Raw genomic sequence first — 18,988 nt, forward strand, 5'->3', positions numbered from 1 at the left:
AGCTGTGTACGTGTCTCACCTATAAATCCCAGAGTCCCAAGCAAGATGCCCACTGTTGACTGAATAGTGGGCATGCCCTGAAGCTGTTTTGGTGCAGTTCTACAGTTCCCCCTCACGTTGCATGGGCAAACTGTCACTGTGAGAGAGACAATGAACATTGAGCTCTTTTTAAATGCATTAAAAGGGCAATGGTTGCACACAGAGAAATAGGACATATTTATGGAGCACTAGGTGAGGGTGATTGCATTGGTGAGGTCTCGTGGGAAACTAGAATGAGAGTCAGACAAGATGAGAGCATGACAGGGAGAGAGAGAAAGCGAGAGAGACAGAGAGAGGTATCATGCACCTGTGGCCATGCCATGCATCACTGGAGACTGTGTGAACAGGATGTTTCAGGAGAGAATCTATTAAACCAATGGATGTGAATGCATGACAATGCAGACACAAAAAGCCTCAACATAGACCTTATTCACAGCAGTGCCATCTTTGATTTTTTAACTGGAACAAAAGCGAGGCTGTGAGGGACAGACATGCATCTCTTCAGTGGATTGTACTATTATTGAATGAGTTTTTGGATTGTTCTGCTGACGAAACGATGCAAAAATATATTTCCAAGAAATTTCAGCAGATAAAGTACTCCAGGCAACATGAGCTGTAGAAAATTATAAGTGATATAGGAGTTTTATTACAGATACAAATTACATTAGACCTAAATTGTTACACAAAAATCCTCTGACTGAACATTCATTAAGCTTATTTATACCTTTTAATAACACAAATGATGTGACATTGCTTGTTTATCATTGACGTGGCTGAAATGCGTTTTTATGTGTCGATGAAACATTGTGAGAGATCTAAAATTAAACATTCCATTTATGACCTCCAATGAATATTACAGTCTCCAGTGAGCCCATTTAACAGCTAATGAATGCAACGCATGAATGTAAACATGCTCTCTTAAATCGTTTAGTTTTATGTTAGTCCATGTATGTTACCTGGTAAATTGATGAATGTGCTTCTGGGAGGAGAGCTGCTGTCTGAGATGGTAAAAGGTACGATATAAACCTCTGGAGGCAGGTACGGGACATTTAAAGACAGGTTGGTGTGAGTGTCTGTGGAGACAAGAAAGATTAAGGTGACACTTTATTTCAATAGTCCACTTCAGACATTCTGCAGTACCAGCTATAAGTAACTTTGTGACCACATGTCAACTACCAGTCATCAGAGTATTAGTAGACTGTCTGCTTAATATCTGTTAACACTTTATTTTGATGCTCCCCCAACAGACATTATACTGACTATAAGTAACTTTGCAAGAAGCCTACTTGTCAATTTATTCTACTAACCTGATCCTAAAAGCCTACTAATACTCTAATGAGAGTTAGTTGACATGTAGTTGCAAAGTTACTTGTCTAAAGTGGACTATCAAAATAACGTGTAACCAAGATTAGTCATAAAGAACAATGTTATTGCTCTTACCACTATTTTGGCTTGACAACATAAACATATTAGCATTAGCAATGTGCTAAAACATGTTGTCAACATGCTAAAAATGCTAACAACAAACTAAAACATGCTAGGAACATGCTAGCAACATGCTAAACATATTAACTACATTCTAAAATATACCAATGGTGTGATAAAACATTCTAGTAATTTATAAAACATGCTAGCATTGTGTTAAATCATGTTATCAATGCCTAGCTAGCTAGTTGTATAACCACCTAGGCATCAAACTTTAAACTTTCAGATAAGGCTTTGTCAATCCAGCATCAAAGTTTGTCCTGATAAACTTAATTTCTCTAGTTTTTAAAATAAGTTATATTTACTCTTGATATTAACAAAAAAAATTATTAGGTGACCCAACATTAAGTCAAGTGGTTGAGTAATGCTGCTGAGTAAATCTTATGGAAAAACTCCTGACTGGACCTAATCAGGATTTGGCCGTGTGACGGAGAAGCAAGAACTCAGTCCAGTAAACAAGGGGGTGTTATCAGTCTCTGTTTACTCTTATCAATGGTCCAAGAAGCCCCACTTGTGCCCTTTGACACCAGAGTCCTTTAATGTGCTAGTCAACAGGGTCACCAGTAAACTAATACAGGATTATCTCTCTTGTCAGAGGTGACCAATATGTTGCCCATGGCCTCCATGTCAAAAGCATACTGTTGGAACAACCTAAAGAAATGTATAGTTAATTCTACACAATAGACAGTTCAACACAACTATCTCTCAGGCCTATTCACAGTTTATAGTCACATGACTGACACACAAACCTGGATGGCAAAACATCCATAGAAATGCAACACAGGCCTGTCAATTTCAACTCTGTTTTAAGCCATGAATATTTAGATCCTTCTCAAAAGATGAAAAACAAAGATATATGACCAAACTTCATATTTTGTACACTTAAAAATGGTTCATATGACTTAATGTACTAAGAAGACAGTGATTTTTTTTTTTTTAAAAGATCAAATTCAGTGTAGCTACACCTTATTGATATACTATATAAAGATGAGCCCAGAATATGATCGCAATTTACTAAATTGTACGTTAATTATTCTTGATGGGAAAATGCTTAATGTTAAACTTTGTAAATTGCATTTGTATTCATATTTTGGGTTCATCTGCTTGCCTGTAAATACAGTAGGCTATATATAGTTGTAGGCTATGTTTTTGGTCCTTCAATATCACTGTCTGAGTACATTAAGCCACATTATGCATTTTCTTTATAATGGTTTTCTATGAGAGAACGCTTCAAATGCAATTTAGCCTGTTGCGTTCATATTCTGAGTATTCCTGTATACAGTATGTATTATCAACAGGGTGTATACTGAATTTGGTCTTTTAATATCACAGTCTTAGTACTTAGTAGTCTGGCTATCACCAGACCAAGCTCAATTTAAAATTGAACACTGGTCTGGGGAGTTTGCTATGTATTTCCTACTGCACAAGAGGCGTGATCAACGAGCATTAGTCACGCAATTGGATAGTCCTTCAACCAATCAGATCAACGATCCAGGTGACGTACTTTGCAGAGCGATGCGAAAACTCCAGACAGGTTTACCGTGTGTCTCAATCAGCTCCCTAGTTCAGTAGTCAGGGCACTGATCAGGGAATCAGCCACATTCACATTCATGATATACTGATTCACGACCTAGGGAACTAGGGAGCTGATTGAGACGCAGGGTTAGTTTGTATTGGTTTGTAGCATTGATCTGCGGTATGCAGAAGCAGCAATGGCATCGAGCGATTTTTGCAAAAAAATGAAAGTGATTGGTATTTACACCCACTCGAGCAATTTGTTTACTAACTAAAGAAGTCATTCAGCATCGTCGAGAGTTTAAAAGGCGACTCTGATACTGTTCTGGTTAAGTGTAAATGAACGCGGAATATAGCCGCCCTAAACTACGCCCTAACAAAAAGAATTCCAGTCAGCTCAGGCGGCGTGAGATTCAAGAAGCAGGGAGACGAAACATATAGAGCAAATAATAAAAATATTGTCTACCATCAAAGGGCATTGAAGTAAAAGAGTCATGTACTCACATTGTGAAGCAAACCACCAAAATAACAGCAGAGAATCATTGTGTGTCATTAATCGCTGTTTGTAATCTTCCTATGAAGAGACTGTCAGATCAACGCTCTGCTACATTTCTCTCAGATAAGGTAAATGCTTAAAGGTGATAGAGAGGATTTTTTCGTCGACTGAGAATCCAAAGACTGTTACTGAGTTTTTGAAATGAGCACATGCGTAAGAACAACCCCCCTCCTTCACAGCTCATTTCAAAGGAATGCCTCCCAAAACTCATGCACGAGTATTGGAACACGAGTGTTTACCACCGGCATTCGCTGTGTCATGTTTTTTGGATTCATTATGTTGGACTCACTGCAGGTAACTCATAATCTGCAGTTGTTATTCCTGTCTCCTGACAAAAACATTGCATGCAGTGCCTGTGGAGTGTGGAAAGTTACTGGAGCGCGCAGCCGCGCTCGTCTCTCAGAAGGAACGTCACGGCAGTGATTGACAAGGCAGAGGGCCAACCATTTATGTGATGATCGCGTAAACGATTGGCTGATGTTTTTAAGGCCCTACCTCGTGCACAGATTATGTATATTAATATCATTCCTTTCAGTGCACCTAATAAATAGGCTTTTATCAGTTAGTAAAGACAGTTTCAAGTAATATTGCAAAAATGTATAAAACAAAACATCCTCTTTAGCACCTTTAACACAATCGGCGTCACTGTGATTGTGCATTGTTATTTTGGAGTGACAGTCATGTGAGAGACGGGTAGATCAGATAGAGTTTGAAAGCTGCTTGCCGTCGCTTCTCTATCGTCATCGTGTTATACCCGCCAATAGCGAGCAAGGTGGATAAGCCAGTCTGTGATTGGTTCCCGCAAAAGTGTAACAGCGCAGCAGAAATGTATGCACGGGTTTCCAGACTGAGTTGCCGAATCAAATAAATCAAATCGCCGGCAGATCAGGCTGGGTTTACCCAGACTAAGTACTTAGTACAAACCTGGTTTTAAAAAAAATTTAAAAAATAGGACGTTCCAAATGTCAACTAGTGAAAACTATGAATAGACCTTCAAACTTAAATGCTTTCAAATACATTTCAGTCAAGCCAACATTCAAAGTCTGACTACTGACAAACTTGCTGTTCTATTTAAAATGTACAATTGAATTTATGAATTTCTTTGAGTTCTAATTCATTTTAATTATACTTCCTTAAATTTAAATAAAAAGTCCTGGAATTGGAATTTAAAAGATATTTTCAATTCTGAATGGTGCACAACAAGGTTATATATCTCCATTAGCCATTAAAAAGGATGTATTTGTGTATCATGAGTGGATATGCAGCACAATTGGGACCTAATGTTACAGATGCCATATTACGTCATCCTCGACTCGCTCATTCATCATTCTCGTCACACTTTCATTATAGAGCAGGTAAAGCTGTACGAGTGAAAAGCAAGGACAGAGAGAGAGAGAGAGAGAGAGAGAGAGAGAGAGAGAGAGAGAGAGAGAGAGAGAGAGAGAGAGAGAGAGAGAGCGAGAGGTGAGTGGATAATAAGGAATCTATCTGTTGTGTGTCAAAAGATCAATTAGATGAAAAGTCAATGGAAGTACACATTTACCTACTCAACCAACTGACCCTAGCTGCGAGATCATATAAAGGCAACATAATTACAATGAAAAAAAAAAAAACCCTGAGAAATACTGAGACAGACGAAGTAGAAAAAAAAAAATAGAGCGTGTGTGCAAAAAAACAAAAAAACCTACATCTATTTGATTCTGGTTCATGACTCAGATGCTGCAACTAAGTCAACCTGCTCACCGGCATCAGCTTGGCACATTAATGACGCCTAAAGCTATCAGGAAGAGAGCCATTACGTTTATTACATCCAGGACAGATTCATCTGAAGACACTAGACTTGGAGGGCAATTTCCTTCTTTGTACACTCTTTTCCCCAGACCTGCACTGTGTGTGATTCAGCAGGTAGTAAGCATTATACCCAATTCAGATGACGTCTCAAGCTGACTGCATGGACCCTTCAGACACAGAACAGTATTTTTTTTTTCTTTCTTCATTTTAAATCCCTAATTTTATCCACATTGACGTCATTGTTAGAGGAGGTCAATGTAACCAGGCATGTCAGTGCTATTGTGATTATAGAACGTTTTAGAAAATTAAAGGGATCATGAACTGCATTTTTTTTTAAAATTATTTTATAATGTTTCCTGAGGTGCACTTATAATTGACATCATTTTTACATCAAAAATGGTCATAATTTAGAAATAAAAGGCCATTTTCTACCCTAATTTTAGCCATCTGATTCTAACACTCTGTTGGAAGGGGCGTGTCTGCTTGAATGTAAACAGCCACATCTTTGCATATGAAATAAGTATTACATGTGGAACTTTCTAGAAATCTTTTACTTCGTTTTTACCATTACAGCTGTTGAGATTAACTAATTGTGAAAAGTGCTAATTATAGCATTATATTTAGATCTACTCCTGTGGCATGAAAGGCTGCAGCGATGAGCATTGTAGCCAATCACAGTCATGTCTATTGAGCGCATGAATGCAGTGATCTCGTCAATAAAACTCGATTTCTGCATTCTCATGAATGCTTTCATCATAACTAATAGTTCAAACACAATGTATAGACAGTGTTATTGATTATAATGGAAGTTTTGGCAGTCAATAATTCAGTCACTGATAAACTTGTGCAGTGTGATTGACAGCTCCAGTGATTATAAAGGGAGGGTTCTTTAATCGCTTTCTGTATATAATTTAATCACAATTTAAAAAAAAAAGATTTATGTTACTAAGAGAAAAAATATGAAGTTGATCGTTTAGTCACTAGCTTGATTTACTGATGCATAAACAGCAATAAACAATTTTGAGACAGTCAGACGTCTGACTGTACATGAATCATTACATATTAGAAATCACTCATCAAAGATCAGGCATTAGAATTAAAATGGTTACTTACATGTTGTGGCATTACTGTTGGGTCCATATCTTACAGTAAAAGTCTGTTTGCAAACCCTGTGCTGAAATGTGACTGCTTTATCAAATAATCCACAATGAAATGTACCGAACAAACTAATAATCTCTACTGAGACAGATGAAAATAAATGACCACTTTCCTAGCATTAAAGGTGCCCTAGAACTTTTTTTAAAAGATGTAATATAAGTCTAAGGTGTCCCCTGAATGTGTCTGTGAAGTTTCAGCTCAAAATACCCCATAGATTTTTTTTTTTATTCATTTTTTTTAACTGCCTATTTTGGGGCATAATTATAAATGAGCCGATTCAGGGTGTGTGGCCCTTTAAATCCCGTGCTCCATGCCCCAAGAGCTCGCGCTTGCCTTAAACAACATAAAAAAAAGTTCAAACAACTAATACAACCCTCAAAATGGATCTTTACAAAGTGTTCGTCATGCAGCATGTCTAATTGCGTAAGTACAGTGTTTATTTTGATGTTTACATTGATTCTGAATGAGTTTGAGGCTATGCTCCGTGGCTAACAGCTAATGCTACACTGTTGGGGAGAGATTTATAAAGAATGAAGTTGTGTTTATGCATTATACAGACTGCAAGTGTTTAAAAATGAAAGTAGCGACGGCTCTTGTCTCTGTGAATACACGATGTAATAAACGATGGTAACTTTAGCAACAAATGCTAACGAAACATTTAGAAAGACAATTTACAAATATCACTAAAAATATCATGATATCATGGATCAGGTCAGTTATTATTGCTCCATCTGCCATTTTTCGCTATTGTCCTTGCTTGCTTATCTAGCTGTGCACATCCAGACGTTCTGCCCTTGTCTAATGCCTTTCATCCAGATGTTAATACTGGCTGCCCTTGTGTAATGACTCAATCATGGGCTGGCATATGCAAATATTGGGGGCGTACACCCCGACTGTTACGTAACAGTCAGTGTTATGTTGAGATTTGCCTGTTCTTCGGAGGTCTTTTAAACAAATGAGGTTTATCTAAGAAGGAGGAAACAATGGTGTGTGAGACTCACTGTATGTCTTTTCCATGTACTGAACTCTTGTTATTTAACTATGCCGAGGTAAATTAAATTTTTTAATCTAGGGCACCTTTAAAATCCTTTGGAAGCTAATCTTATTTTTAGTCCAGTGATCCTGTATCACTCTTCTCTCCTCATCTCACTTACTCGGCTGTGGGTGTGGCCAAATATGCGATGATGTAGAAGTAGGCATTGATCTGATCTGCAGAGGCGGTCTTTCATTGCACTATGACATCATAATGTGACAAAATTCCAGGTCATTTCTGAGCTTGGATTCAATGAAAAAAAAAACCTTTACATACACACGAAGCTGGAGCTTACCCCTAACCAATCTTTTTTTTTTTCCTCGTCTCAAAAAATATCTGCATCCACACGAAACCACTGAAACAACTCAAAATGATGTAGTATACATGCCAGACCATTATGTGGCGGTGTAATTCTGTCACAGAAATGCACTTAAATTTGGACATATTTTTCTGTGGAATTGATCATACATGTAAGGATGCGTGAATGTTATGATCCCCTGTAAAGGATATTGTTTCTGTGTGCAAGTAATTGTTGTAAAAGGAGATCTGAAGAACATTCAAAATAAAGAATAAGTAACAAAAGAAATGCACTTAAAGCAGCGAAGAAGACTTGCAGCATACGCATAAACCTTGCACGCTGAATACAAACTATAGTAAAGCTTAGAAATAACGCTTTATTTTGGCTCAGTATTGTCTACAGCATAAACACAAGCATCTAGAGTCTGCTATTGCTGTTGTTGGTGCTGTTTTGTGGTGTTAGCGCTGTCTGACAAGGGTCGACACGTGGGATGATGACATCATCGTTTCAGAAAATATATGGATTGCCCCGTCCACGTGAAAACGCAAAGATGGCGTTTTCAAATGTATCCACTCTGGGACCTGGTTACAAAAAATAGCGGTTTCACCTGTCAAAAACGCCGGATCCGTGTAGACGAAACGCCTATCCGATAAAAAAATTTGAACAGAAACGGGTCTCCGTGTGGACGGGGCCTTAGACTAACGAGGAAGTCTTTAGTTCTAAAACTTACAGGAAGTTTTTTTGTAGTACAATGACCTCTTACATGTCAAAAGATCAAGGAAAATTAGATTAGATTAGAATTAGACTTTAAGGGAACTAAAAGTGAGTGAATCTCATCTGACATGTATTTTTGTAATGACTGACAGACAAATAGATATTCAGAGATGGGTCACATAGTTCTTGGGTGACAGGGATGATTTGTCACTTCACATTCAATCTTCTTATTACTCAATAGATCGAATGGCTGGAAGTGGGTGAGAGGAATAGACAAACCATTGATGGGAGTGAGCTTCCAGTTGCGACGAACAGTGGTGTCACTGCGGAGGGAGAAGTTGAGCCTTCCTCCATGCTGGGGCCCATCGCTGTCTCGAGAGGCTAGAACCAGAGCCTGATCCTCCCAGCGAGGTGTGCACAGGTACTTCCAGGAGTAATCACCCACCAGAACTGGGCTGTTGTCATTTACATCCAGAATGTGTACTGTCACTAGCGTGGAGGCAGACAAGGAGGAATTACCTGAAGGACAGAATAGGTGACAAAATATGAATAATTTTAATCTCGAACTATGTTTAGTGTGTATTTATTCCGTTTATTTTAGTATGTTACTGTGTCAAAAACTCTTATAGTTCACCCAAAAATGACCATTGTATGGACAACAAAAGATATCAATATATCAAAATATAACAAAATAATATCATCTTTTATGTTCCACAGAAAAAAGAAAGTCACGCAAGTTTGGAATGACATGGAGTAAATGATGACAATCTGTACTAAAAATATACTATACTAAAAATCCACACAAGTTTCACACACTACACCACGAAAGCTCCATTATACAGTGGATCAAGCCATGCATTATTAATCTACTATGTATAAAGAGAGATGCAACTCCAGTCAGTGTTTAGTGGATTTAAGCTGTTGGTATGATAAGGCTGCTGTTTCTTCACTGCAGTACACATTTAAAAAACAGAAGTTTTAAAGCTGGCATTAACCTGATGCTAAATATTGGTCAGGGGATACATTAAAGGCTGTGCAGATTGAGATTAGTTCTACAAAGCTCAGTGGCAACAGTAATGTTTTACCAAGAGAGAGCTATTGTTATAAAACAATAAAAACGGATTTGAAAAGGAATTTCTAACTCATTTTTGTTCACCAAATGAGATTATTTGGTTTGGTTGATTTTTTTTTTTTTTTTTTTTCATACGTTAAAATAGCTAACTCAAACTAATATATGCAAAACCATGAATATTCAAATTAGCCTCGCCTCAACTCAGTCACACCAGTTCAGAGATCCACTTGGTCAACTTTACTGTAGTAAACGCTGCACAATGGCAAGTGGAAATACTGGTTTAATTCAGCCATGTATCTTTTAATGAGTTTTTGCATTTTAAGCCTACTTTGTAAACAGATTTTAATATTCAGCATCTTTATTTAATTATGAGAAAATTATGCATCATTTTCTGAATAAATAATTGTAAATAATTTCATTGTTTTTTTTTTGTTTTTTTTTTAATATTCATACATATACATTTCTGAAAAGCATGTGTTGTAAATTCCTTCCTACAGCTTTGAAACCCTCAGCCTGGGCAGACTTCCGGTGGTGCGCACTGCAAGATGGCTGCACAGCACTAGGCTCCAGACTAAAACCTCCTAATTGAAGGAATTTTTCACAATGAGGAAAGATAACATCATTGTTTTACAACTTGACAAGTATAATTCAAGAATGGAAACTAGTAAAAAAATCCATGTCTCTCCAAAAATCGGCTGTGAGGTGCAAACACCTCAAAACGGTCAAGGACAACGTAGCCACAATTGTAGTATGCAATCGAAGCACAGCAAGAGGCTATGCGTGAAATGGTTTCCTGTATGTTGACAGAGGCAATAAAATCCCTTAATCCCTTTAATGACTATATTAATGAAAACAGCACTGTTCTTCGTTCTCTGAAAGAAGAAATGGATTCACTGATTAAAGGTATGGCGTCGATCACAACGAAAGTGGATGATCTCCAAGGCAGTTTACACAAACCGAACACAGCTCGAACGAAGCAACGAAAATGCAACAACCTCGAAGACCGGTCACGATGCAACAATGTCCGCCTGGTTAATCTACCAACAGGAATGGAAGGGGATGATCCTGTCGGCTACCTAAATGGATCCCCGACCATACGTCTCAAGCCTAATCTAGATCTATAGAGCTCATCGAGTATATGTTACTCAAACTTCCTGACAGGCAAGCCATCCTTCAAGGAGCCTGGAAAGCAAAACCCGGAGGAGCGCGCCTGGAATTCTATGCTGATTACAGTCATGAGATGGCGCAAAAGAGGAAGGCGTTTTCGGCCGTAAGATTTAAGCTTCACCAGAAAGGCGCTGAAACTTTCCTGATCTACCCAGCATTGCTGCAGGTCACCCATAAGGGTCAGAAATACTTGTTTGAATCTCCGGAGGACCCTGAAAAATATCTCAAGGGTCTTGATGCTGCAACGGTACCTACTGCTGGAAGATCTTTAAACTTCCCGCTTCAGGAGGAAATGGAGGAGGCTGACTAAAGAAACTTGTAATGTCTTTGCAGATAAACCTGTGCAATACATGGATCAAAGACTTTTTCAGCGTACACTTGTGTTTCAGTTCACCAAAAGTGAAATGGGAACTACTCTTATTTCTATACAAATGAATTTTGTTTCAAAATCTATTTTAAACAATTTTCATGTGCAGTTTGTTAGACTGTTATATGTAAAGGCCCTGTTTAATTATTGTATGTTTGTTTAAGATGGGCTACAGTTCTTGGTTTAAATCTGGTTGCTGTAAAAATCAAGTTTTGAAAATCGTTGCATTTTTCTTAGTTTGGAAATATTCATTCTATAAATTTAATTTCCTTAATTGTTAAATTCATACGGGGCTAATAAGGTGAATAGTGTTTAGACATTGCCTTGCGACTGCCACAGACATTTGCTAAAGGAGGGATATGGGAGAGGGAAAGGGAGGGGGCGCTTGGAGACATAAAGCACTCAGGACTATCTTTGTTTTGTTTTTTGTTTGGACCGTTCCAATCCTTCAGTTTCAGTAGTGCAATAGCGGTCTTCTACAGTGCTGAGATTGTTCACTAAAGATTTAGATGTATGTGATGCTTGGCGACTACATAATCCAACAGCTAAGGATTACACTTATTTTTCCCCAAATAACAAATCATTCTCAAGAATTGATTATATTTTCATTTCATAATCACTACTTTCAGGTCTAATCAATGTTGAATTTCTACCACAAAGTGTTTCAGATCATAATGCTGTATTAGCACATTTTTAGATAAATACATCCTGTAAACCATCCAGATGAAGATTTAATACATTTTTGCTGCAAAATGAAGACTTTCTTACGTAACTGAGAGCAGGACTGATTGAATTTATCAAATTAAACCAGGACTCTGTTTCCAATCAAGAAATGTTATGGCCGTCCATCAAAGGGTTTTTAAGGAACAATGCTATCTCCTTTTCCACTGGACTTAAAAACAACTATCTTGAACAACTATCAGTATTAGAGAGAAGATGTGGGGAATTAGAAAGGGAATTAGGTCATCAATTTTCCAATGACACTCAACAAAAATTAAATGATGAAAGGGCTTCTCTTAATGATCTGCTTCGAAGAAGAGCAGAATATTTAATTCACATTACAAAACAAAAATATTACATAGATGGAAGGAGACCAAGTCGACTCCTTGCACTTACCTTGAAAAAACATGAGTGACATTTTAAAGGGGACCTATTATGCCCCATTTTACAAGATGTAAAATAAGTCTCTGGTGTCCCCAGAGTGTGTTCGTGAAGTTTTAGCTCGAAATACCTCACAGATAATTTTTTATAGCATGATAAAATTGCCACTTTTAGTGTGGTCCCTTTAAATGCAAATGAGCTGCTGTGCTCGGCCTGAGAGGGCGGAGCTTCAAGAGCTCGTTCTCCGGTGTCAGGATTCAGTCAGGACGCAAAATAACGTCAGAAACTGCTAATATATGCTGCATGGAGATAGAACAGGTATAGTTTAGTTTAATTACGGTTATAACTTATATTGTCTTGTTTTTAATCCACTATATTAGTACAGGCCTGTTGTACTGTCCGAATGATGGACAAAACTATACAGATGAGTTTTATGACGTTTATTGTACTTCACACAAAAGCTGAAGCGTCCGTTTTCACTCTAGAAAATCATTGTAAGAGCTTAATAAAACACTGCAAGTGTGCATTAAAATATTATCCATAAACTCTCTCTCTTTTCCTTGTATTACCAACATACATAGCAAAGAACACAGAAACATGCGTTACAACTAACAGTAAATGAACATATAAAGACCTTATGCCTTTCGGGTGGTGCTTAATGAACTGTAATAAAGTGCTTTCACCTTCATTACTGCTGTATCCAGTATCACTCTGGAGACTGAAAGCTGGATCATGAACAGTTTTTACTTGTATATCCCTGAGTAGCACATTTTTAGCACAGTCTCCATTTTGTATTGTCCCTTTGTATTGATATTCGTTCACAAAGCAGTCTGGTGTGAAATGATTCGCACAGACATAAACGAATTTCGACAGAACTGAGGGAGAATTTTCTGGAAAACCAAGTTAAAGGGATAGTTCACCCAAAAATGAAAATTTGATGTTTATCTGCTTGCCCCCAGTGCATCCAAGATGTAGGCAACTTTTTTTTCTTCAGTAGAACACAAATGATAAACATCAAATTTTCATTTTTGGGTGAACTATTCCTTTAATCCACCTTATTTTCAGCAGCTCAGATTTAGGTAGTAAATGAAGCCATCCAGCTACAGAACGCCAAACACAAAACGCTTGGGAGACATTCTCGTCAGTGCAGCAATGGCGGACTGTGTAAACTCTCTGCGAACACGCTCAGGGCGGTCCTATGTTCACATGTCAGTGTCTGTCATTATTCGTGGGCGGGGCCTGTGGCTTTTGTGACGTCACACTGCCAGGGATCTGGAAACGGCTTGTTCTGAGACACTGCTTATGATTTATGGGGATTTAAAAAAAAGGAGTGGGTGGATTTTTAGCACTATAGGGTGGTTCTGTACACACACTGGCAACACACATTTATGTCCCAACCCCATGCAAAAGTCAATTTTGCATAATAGGTCCCCTTTAACATCCAGGCAATCAAAAGTTCAAAAAAATGGTCTCACCTCACATCCCACAGATATCAATAAAACATTCATGTTATTTTTTGAAACAGTGTAAACGTATTACCCCGATTCAGTTAGTTTCATCAAATCCATTCTATCTCTTTATATGCAGATGATACTTTATTATTTTTTATCTGATCTACAACACTTCCTATTGCCCTCCAAATCATAGATGAATTTGGCAAACTATCTGGTTTTAAAATGAATCATTCTAAAACTATTTTGATGCCTCTCAATTTGAATGGTTTTAATTTCTCTATTCCAAATAATATTCAGATATCAACACAAGTCAAATATTTAGGGATTGAGCTGAGACCCACTTTACCCCTCATTTCAAAAGTTAATTACATGTTAATTTTGGCAAAGTTAAGTCTGATAAGATGGATGTGTCTGCCTTCATCGCCATTTGCCCAAATATCTACAATAAAAAATAAATTTTCTGCCCCGCATTAATTTTATTAGCTCTATGCTTCCTCTCCCCCCACCAGTAAATTATTGGAAAAAGCTAGGATTCTTTACTGATAAAATATATTTGCCCTAATTTTAAATGGTATCATTGAGCATGTTTACATGCACACCAGTAAGCTGATGACTAATATTAGCTTATTAAAGTAACCAGTTTTACCCAGCCCAAGAGTCTTGTTCCAAGATGGCCACCGCCACGCATGAGCCCTCAGTCAAGATGGCCACCGCCACGACTGAGCCCTCAGCCAAGATGGCCACCGCCATGCATTAGCCCTCAGTCAAGATGGCCGCCACCACTCCTGAGCCCTCAGCCAAAATGGCCGCCATGCCTCTCCAGAGAATATGGAGGACCTATGGCTGATAGACTTCTGGCCAGAACCGAATCCAGCCCCTGACCAGAGTCCAGAGGTGACTCCCTTGCTCGTCCCAAGGTGACTCCCTTGCTCGTCCGGAGTCCCGAGGCGACTCCCTTCCGAGTCCAGAGGCAACTCCCTTGCTCGTCCAGAGGCATTAGCCCTCAGTCAAGATGGCCGCCACCACTCCTGAGCCCTCAGCCAAAATGGCCGCCATGCCTCTCCAGAGAGTATGGAGGACCTATGGCTGATAGACTTCTGGCCAGAACCGAATCCAGCCCCAGAGGCGACTCCCTCCCTTGTCCCGAGGCGACTCCCTTCCGAGTCCAGAGGCGACTCCCTTCCGAGGACCCTATTGTAATTGCTCAGTCAATTATTCTTCTTCTCTGAAATGAATCGTATTTTGAGGGCTGAAACATGCTCGAAAACTCATGAAACTTTGCACACACATCAGAAGTGGTAAAAATTTACGTTAGATATGGGTTTCTGAATTAGGTGTGGCAATATGGCTCAATAGCACCACCTACAAAATTTCAATTAAGCACCCTTCGTGCTACGTTTCACATACAGGTATGAAATTTGGTAGACACATGTACCAGCCCAACACCTGCAAACAAGTCCATGGGTGCAAAATCTGAAAACAGGAAGTGAGATATTTAGAATTTTCTCTGCAAAATTTTTGCCATTTCCAGACGTTGTACTTTAACAAACTCCTCCTAGAGCTTTAATCAGAAAAATGTCATATTTGGTCAGTCTAATCTAAAGGCCTTGGCAACGTTAAATTGTGAAGATCTAGAGTTTTTCACTGAAAGGCGTGTCCGTGGTGGCCTGACAAACTTCAATGTTTCGCCATGAAATAGGGAGTTGTTGTAACTCAGGCATGCAGTGTCCGATCTGCCCAAACTTCACCGGTTTTATTAGAGTCCTGGCCTGAAGACATCTCTATGCCAATATTCAGTTAGTCATAGCACCACCTGCTGACAACAGGAAATGGCATGCTTTGCACAATAATTCACTCCTAGAAACACATTTAAATATGCCATGAAGTACCAAACATACTAGAAACACGTTAAATCGTGCAACTCTTGGCTAAGTGCTAATATTTGCGCTTAACGCCACGAAACAGGAAGTTGTTGTAACTCAGGCAAACGATGTCCGATCTGCTCCAAACTTCACATCATTAATAATAGTCTTAGCCTGAAGACATCTATATGGCAATATTCAGTAATAGTCACAGTGCCACCTGTTGGCAACAGGAAGTGTGGCACATCAAAATGACTTTGCCATATTTCAACTGTATTTACTGGCTTACATGCATGTCACCCACTATTCACTGTTTTCCTAAGGCCACAGGGTGGTGGTGGCCCCTGGGTGTGAGGGCCCTTTCATCGCTACTTGCAGCTTTATTTATCTATCAGTTATTTTTATGTATTTACTTTATCCCATTTTATTTATGTCTATCTTGTTTCTATCTTGTATTATGTTTATCTGTCCTGTAGAGTGTAATGGGCTTGGTGAGGGAAGGGTTATGGGGGTAATAGTGGTCTAATAAGTTTATCTTTATAGTATTGCAAAATGTTTTGGTATGCTTTAAAAAGAAATAAAAAAATAACAACAACACTAAATTACAAAAAAAAAATAGAGTACAATACGGTAAATTCCTCAAAAGGTCAGAAGCTCTCTTATACCGAGGTATGTGTATTATTTTTGCTTTAAATTTAGTTTCTTAATTTCTCTCTCCTCTTATGACAACACAGGACCAGGAGTTGTGAGTCATATCTCTTGTTCTCATCTCATCTCATCTCATCTCTCTCCTTTCTTTCTCCCCCGTAAACATTTGTGACTGAGCATTCTGGACTGGACTGATTTCTCATCTGAGAGCATTGATGGGGAAGAAGGTAATTGGAGGGTGAACTGTGTGACCTTCACACCTTACAGTCTTTGATCTGCTCCCTCCGTTCAGGTGCGAATGTGGAATTATGTATCACACACACATGCAGCAACATCTCAACTGGTGACTCATTCACCACTACTTACAGTGTCTCAGATTTCTCTCACAGCATGTGGATGTGGTCCAGAATTTTCTATGAGGTTTGATACTGAAAAGAGCCTGTCACAGCGTTTTGAAATGTCAAGTGTCTCGGCAGCACTGATGATTTTGAAAAAGAGAAAGCTGAGGGATGTTGATTTTCCCAGATGTCTTGCATTGATAGCCTCTTTTTCTTGCACTTGCTCTGTATAATAACTTCAGTTTGATGGACATGTTTATTCAAACAAACAACATGAATTGACAGCCCTCCACAGTGAATGCACAGCATGAGGAGGGAGAAAAATATCTTACGCCCATCTTCAGCCACCACCTCCATGGTGTAGGTGCTGTTCTCCTCTCTGTCTAATGCCTGGACTGTCTTGAGCTCTCCTGAGTACTTTCCAATGGAGAAATATTTCTTAGTGTCTCCTCTCAGCGAATACCTGTCATGTCATATAATAATTATGTCATATAACATGTCATATAATTCTCTTTACTAATCTAACAATTATAACATTATGGAATATAATACAAAAAATAAGACATGCAGGGTTTTATGAATTTAGCCAATGTCATGTGATTACACGGGATGTGGATCAGTATAAATTCCTTAACTAAAAAAAAACAAAAAACAAAAAAAAAACTTTTCTCTGCATTTTAGATTTTGAAAATGTGGTATTTGTGGTAACTGAGATTTATGTAGATTATTATATGATTTGGAAATGGGTATATAATTCTGTGAAACCTGTGTATCCAAACAAAAATACTGTAAATAATGAGAAAAAAAATAAAATAATAAAAATAAATAAATAATAATAATAATAATATCAGTCCTCTATTGCAATTTTCCCAAATAAAATCTGTTACTATGAATACATTAACACTGATTATGAATTAATATTATCCTTTGTCCCTAATAAACTGCGAAAGCAAGTGGAAATATTTAGATTAAGCATTGAATTTATGAGTGAGACATACATTGTTTCAGGGCATGAATTGATGTATAGATACCATTTGAATTATGACTGGTGGTTATATTTACTACTTATTTAAATTAGTGAAATGTCACTTTACCTGATTGGATGAGAGTCAGGGTCATAACCTCTGATTGTGGCAATAACACGTCCTGGCTCTTCCCCTTCTCTGACAGTGACTTCATAGTGGCTTTGAGATAAAACGGGACCTTCGTTGATGTCATCAATAAAAATGGTGACAGTGGCTGTGGATGCTGGTCCGTATCTGCCTCGCACCAGAGCAACTGGGTTCTGAGCGCTCAGTACCAGTATGTACTCATTCTCCCGCTCAAAGTCCAGCACCTACACACAAGTGACCAATGAACGCACTGTTAGTACATCACATATTTATTTGCCATGCTTGAAGGATGGTTTCAAGAGAAAATACTGCCACTCTGTAATTATGAAAATAAAAAAAAGAACAAAAAGCAGTGCTCGGATTATAAGCAGCTCCCTTAATCTTTACTAGCACACTGTAGACCAGGACAAAATCAGAGAGCGTCTCACTAGTCATCACAATGTGTCAAACTGCATTTCTGAAGGTAAAATGTGTTCAAATCAGGTTCTGAGTAATCCATTGTATGCTGTGATGTCATTCATCAGACTGAAGGTCAGACATTTTTCTGGATGCGCACAACATGCTGATGTCACTGACTGTATGTCATACACTGGGCTGTCTTCCAGGAAAATATAGCTGTAATACAAAAGGTAACAGAGTGCAAAAAATTTGTCGCTTTGGAAGTGGGTGGTAATGACATGTCATTACTGATGTCAAAATACTGTTTTTTTTTTTTTATTTTTATTTTTTTTATCCCTACCAGTAATTTTGATCTTTTCTATTTTAATTTCTCATTTAACTTAATTCTCAACCCTTCCACTTCAATGTGTTTGTTGAAAAAAAAATAAAAAATAATCCTTACTATAATTGAGAACAAATTTTGATGTCAGCGATGATGCAAATGTTAAATCTGTTCTAATGTTACCAGAAAGAAGAGCGAGAAAGACAGACAGAGAGAAAAAAGACTAATGCTATTGACTGGAAGTGAACAGCACCGCTGTTTTCCCCACTAGTAATATTAAATCCAAATTTCACTTAATTTAATTCATTAGGCCACTTTATCCACTTGTATTTTAAAGAGCAGACAGCATTCTGACCAGACCCTGCTGTTCTGTCATTCTTTGCCAATATTACAGTTGTCATCCCATGCCAACCCATCAGCTGACCAGTGTTCAACTAGGATTTACAAATCAAACGCAACCAGGACAGCCAGGAACCTGGTGGCAGTGTTCGATGACCAATCCATTGGCCACTTCTCGACAAAGACACAGTCTTGCTGGTTCATGCTTTATGAAATCA

The 18,988-nt window shown here is 38.3% G+C and overlaps 1 protein-coding gene across 1 annotated transcript in view; it reads right to left on the reverse strand.

The window, feature by feature from the left end:
* Window positions 1-18,988, reverse strand: part of cdh16 (cadherin 16, KSP-cadherin) — a 52,508-nt gene that overhangs the window by 578 nt on the left and 32,942 nt on the right. Inside the window, exons 13-17 of the mRNA XM_048184674.1 lie at window positions 17,693-17,934; window positions 16,931-17,061; window positions 8,869-9,108; window positions 996-1,112; window positions 20-136 (exon numbers count right to left, since the gene is read on the reverse strand). Coding sequence (XP_048040631.1) covers window positions 20-136; window positions 996-1,112; window positions 8,869-9,108; window positions 16,931-17,061; window positions 17,693-17,934 — 847 coding nt within the window. The remainder of the gene's footprint in view (window positions 1-19; window positions 137-995; window positions 1,113-8,868; window positions 9,109-16,930; window positions 17,062-17,692; window positions 17,935-18,988) is intronic.

Source organism: Megalobrama amblycephala, linkage group LG3 (assembly GCF_018812025.1).
Source record: "Megalobrama amblycephala isolate DHTTF-2021 linkage group LG3, ASM1881202v1, whole genome shotgun sequence".
In the NCBI taxonomy this organism is placed as follows: domain Eukaryota; kingdom Metazoa; phylum Chordata; class Actinopteri; order Cypriniformes; family Xenocyprididae; genus Megalobrama; species Megalobrama amblycephala.